Genomic DNA, 4,608 nt, shown 5'->3' with positions numbered 1-4,608 from the left:
ATTTTCACACGAAATGCTCTTAGGTGAGTCATTTTATATCGTTTGTCTTTATATAATCACCCTGTCTTTATACGCAGGGTAGGGAGTTGATATCAATTGTATAATTTTCCCGATTTTGAAACAAAATTAAGAGTTAACAAAAGATATCTACATACACATACAAATGAATTGACTTATATATCTTTTAACACGTAATTCTGTAAACGATACATGAAAGGATTGTGTTCATAGTGCATACTTCTTTTGTGGCTTTTCTATTTAATTTTATCTCAAAGGCCGGGGTTCTTGCGTCAGCTACATGAATAATCTCACTGAAGTCGAATTATCGAAAACCAGTCTTCTTCTTTCTCTTTCTTTTTTTTTTCTTCTATGCAAGCGATGATGGACACTTGTCCAGCTGACCAGATTTTCTCACTAGACTCTACAGACATGAACCATCACTCGGAAGTCGTAAAAGCCTTTTCTGACTTTCTCTCCCATGTCGTTCGCTTATTTGTGGTTAAATTTATAGCTTTGAGTACCAACTTAGACACAGTGATGACAAAATAGATTTATTTTGTAGTAATAAATGTCGGAGAAGATTAACAAGTGTTTTAAAACAGCAGTATACAACAGGTTTTGTTTTAATTTTTGGAAAGAACGTTGTTCATCATAAAATGCAATAAAACATTTTTAACAAGTAAAAACAATTTAAAATTATTTTAAATTCAAAATAGGAAGTGTTAAAAAGATTGCATTAAAAAAATTGTCAGGTCTTTAATAAACAGGAATGGCAATGTAATGTTATTATTAATCAAGCAATTTTTTTTTTTGAGTTATGATAAAAAATGGCGATTTTTGTCCAATTTATCTCAAAAAAGAGAAATCCAGCCGTATATGTACAATGTAAAGCATGGGGAAAAAATCAATAAAAACACTTAAAAGTAATTTCAATTTTCGTAGTGAGGATTTTAAAGAAGAGAATAAAACAATAACATAACACATACACCTGTACAGTTGAAATGCACCGTAACAAATTGATTTGTATTATATAGTTAATTTATAACAGCAGGATAAACTAATAGTAGACAAAACGGGTAAAGAATATATACAGTTGTACAAAGGTAATAAACGAACAAAACGTGGATTAATAAATACATCGATTGTGTGTATTCTTGATATGGAACATTTTAGATATAAAAATTATATCACAAAATCAAACACTCCTCTGTCATGTTGCTCCATTTTATTTTTTTTTTTCAACATCATAATTGGCTCTTTATTAGAGAGGTTGATAGGTGGGCGAAAGAGCATTCATGACCTGCAACAGTCTGATCAAGTAAATAATTGCAAGTACTAATGACCCAAAAGAGCCGAGAGCCGACAGGAACAATGAGTAAGGGAATCCGTATGTCTTCGTCTGCTCTGTTGCGATTGGCACCAAAGTCGAAGCGATTATAGTCCATATTAGCGAGGCTGAAATAAAATTGGAGGAATTCTTGACAATTGAAATTTATATTACACAATTTCAAAATTTAAGGTTAAGTAAGTTCCTTAAAAAAACCCATCACATTCTTTTCTGCTGAGGAATCATTCTTACTGAGTATTTGCACGTAGGCATGGGTCCATACGTGATTTTGTTAAAAAAAGTACTGTTATCTGTAAATGAACTTGTGATTTCTGACGATAGAAAGAGAGTAACATGTTGAATAATGTAAAGCGAGTTTATCTCCATATTGCACATTTTGTCGACGGGCTGGGAACTTTACACATTCACTTTATCATTTATTACCAACAGTTTATCATAATTATTTCTAACGTTTTCTGATAAACAAACTAAAGTTTTATCAACCATGAACGTGAATCATATATACCCCCGACCGAGAAAAGGTAAAAGCGTGCGTAATCCATCTTCAATTGCATCCTGTGTCCATATATCAAATTTCGGAAGGATGAGAGATTACCATAAATCAAATTGCTCGATTAACAGAATACACTTTGTACGTTTATATTTCAATGGGATTTTCTTGACGCGTACGTGTATTAACATTTTCATCTTTCGTTGAAAAGAAGTTTTGTGCGCCTTTAATTATAAGTACGAACAATATGAGAGATTTGATGTTAGAAGTGAAAGGAAAATACAGAATGTATGTTGACAAATCACATTTCACTAATTCGATGTTGTGTACAGAATATTTGTTTACTTGAGTGCAGTATATACGATGTCGCTATGAAGCTTGATTTATGAGGTACAGTTCATCTAGTTTAAAATTACACTTTGGAGCAAGTCTTAAAGAATGAAATATATTTTGCAACTTTAAGTCTTTTCGTTTTATTTCTCTCATTCAGATATCCAAAAATTATTTCATACTGAATCTTTTTTACATAAAATTTTCGTAATATTCACCACAAGTCCACAAGATGAAAAAAAAAATAAAAGATCACAATCCACATAAAAGTCAGTATAAACAGTTTGCACCTTTACAAATATTAATTAAAATACATTGAATTACTGTTGGATTAATCACTTATCTTTAGAAACATATCACATATTCTGTACGATGTTTCCGCTATCTCATCAAAGCAATTGCTAAAAAATGCCTCCAATTGTTTGACATTCACACCGATTGTCATGAATATTTCATTTCGGATCTTTAGAACTTAGTGGTGGTATGCCAATAGAATAAAATTTGGAAAGTTTGATTGATATTTATTAATTTTCTTGCATCGTCAATAATACTTGGAAACCACAATTGTCTTTTTATCAAACACTTAACGTTGTTTAGAATGGATTTAATGGTAATAAAAATGCAATTTTCATTAAAGAAACGTTTCTCTGATGTTTTTATTGTCTATGCAACTTCTTATTCTTAAAGACAATATAATTGTGCTAAAAAATATTTGAAAAATCAATGTGACACAAAAGAAGTTTACCTGAAACAAAGGTGAACAGAATGGATACAAGAGAGAGAACTGGTCGCTGGTATTTCACGCATATGTTGATGAGAAGAAGAACACATGCAAACAAGGCTGAAGCCACAGACAATGTCGCTATCACAATCTCTCGCACTTGGTCAGCATATACCATATCTAGGGTGCGAATCATTTCAACAATTAATTCGAAATAGAATGATAATTGGTTGATACAATGAAAACTTTTTTCCCTTTAAAAATCACATGTAAATTCAATTTTGTTTTCCAAAATAAAATATCAAAACTAACTTCCATATCATTCATCATATTTTAAACTTTTACTGAAAACTAAACTTTGACTTTTCTGACGTTGAAAAAAGAGTAGACACCTATATTCAAATTTCTTAACTGAACCAATTTACAATAGTGGATAACATTCACATTTTATCAATAAAAACCTTCAATTTACAAATTTACAAATGTACTTCCTAGTGATTGATATAAACAATTGTAATGTACATGTTTTATTATCAAATACATGTACATACCCCCTGCCGCTGTTTTATACTCTTTGTGAATTTCCTGATAAGTTTTTGCCTCGCATTCACCACCATCTCGACATGAAATACAATACCACAGTCCATTGGATTCGTAAATTTCTCCATTGTAATCGCTAACTACCCAGGCCGGGGTAGCAAACCCTGTTATTTGTAGTAACGTGCATACCACATAACAGAGTCCGAGAATAATTGTCACACTTCGTGAAAACATGCTGGTTATTTAAATTTAATCACTTAATCCAACAACCTAACGCACAACATCACACCATCCTCCAGTGAGTGTTATAACAAGACTGCACGTCGGCGCACTGTAGACCTAGTGTTGTTTTCCTTGACTAAAAATGGCTTCCGTTCCGATTCACCTGAGCGTTATGTCAATCCAGGTCAAATCTTATTTCCAGTATAATCCCAGCGCCTCACCTGTTTAACGTAAATCAAAGTGACGAAAAGCAAGAGATTGTACGTTAATTTGTACACACCAATGGTTGTAGAGGGAAAAGAATTATTTTGTTTAATCTCTTTTCAAATAGCTGTTGATGTATCCACCTGTGCTGTATGTTATGATGAAAGAAAGCGCACACAGGCGGATCAAAGCTTTTTTTTTTACATAGAGTAAACAAGTAAATGAAAAACATTAATGTTTGTTTTAATTCGTTATTTCTATTTTTTGTAAAAGTCTGTACAAACAATTAGACTCTCTAGAAAAATTAAATTCATGATTTCCATTAAGAATTTTTATTTTAGAATTTATTTTATCATAATTTTTTTTCTTTGACCATGGAGATACAAATTTGTGTTTGAAACATCATATTATTGTTATCTTCATTTTGCTTTAGCTGTGTGATATTTTATAAAGTTATGAGTAGATCTGTTGAATACTAACCACAATTGTTCTTTGTTTCAAATAGGATTACCCTAAAGTGACGCAACAAACACTCGGTTCATTCATTTTTATTGCAAACGACCGTCTCAGGAAAACACGATTCCCAGATTATCTTTTTTGTTTGAGAAGTGTGAATTAATTTTTTTTTTGTATTTAAAGATGCATTTATTCTTATTTAGCATGTCTGAAAATTGAACTGATAACAGAAGTTGTTCGGGCTCTAAATTATGATAATTAATATGTTTTAATACTTTTACATATTGAAAATAAAAC

At 31.3% G+C, this 4,608-nt stretch overlaps 1 protein-coding gene across 1 annotated transcript; it reads right to left on the bottom strand.

Annotated features, from left to right (window-relative positions):
* Positions 1 to 1,020: 1,020 nt before the first annotated feature.
* On the bottom strand, positions 1,021 to 3,953 carry LOC133172470 (uncharacterized). The gene is made up of 3 exons (XM_061307357.1): positions 3,441 to 3,953; positions 2,914 to 3,069; positions 1,021 to 1,455 (listed from the first exon to the last, which is right to left on the bottom strand). Exons 1-3 carry the CDS (start codon positions 3,661 to 3,663, stop codon positions 1,262 to 1,264), a joined length of 573 nt encoding a protein of 190 aa, XP_061163341.1. The 5' UTR covers positions 3,664 to 3,953; the 3' UTR covers positions 1,021 to 1,261.
* Between the last annotated feature and the right edge of the window lie 655 nt (positions 3,954 to 4,608).

Source organism: Saccostrea echinata, unplaced genomic scaffold, assembly GCF_033153115.1.
Source record: "Saccostrea echinata isolate AGI-Se365-2 ecotype Australia unplaced genomic scaffold, CSIRO_AGI_Sech_v1 ptg000054l, whole genome shotgun sequence".
NCBI lineage: Eukaryota > Metazoa > Mollusca > Bivalvia > Ostreida > Ostreidae > Saccostrea > Saccostrea echinata.
The sequence above is the reverse complement of the archived record's forward strand: the minus strand, read 5'-3'. Positions and strand labels throughout refer to the sequence as shown.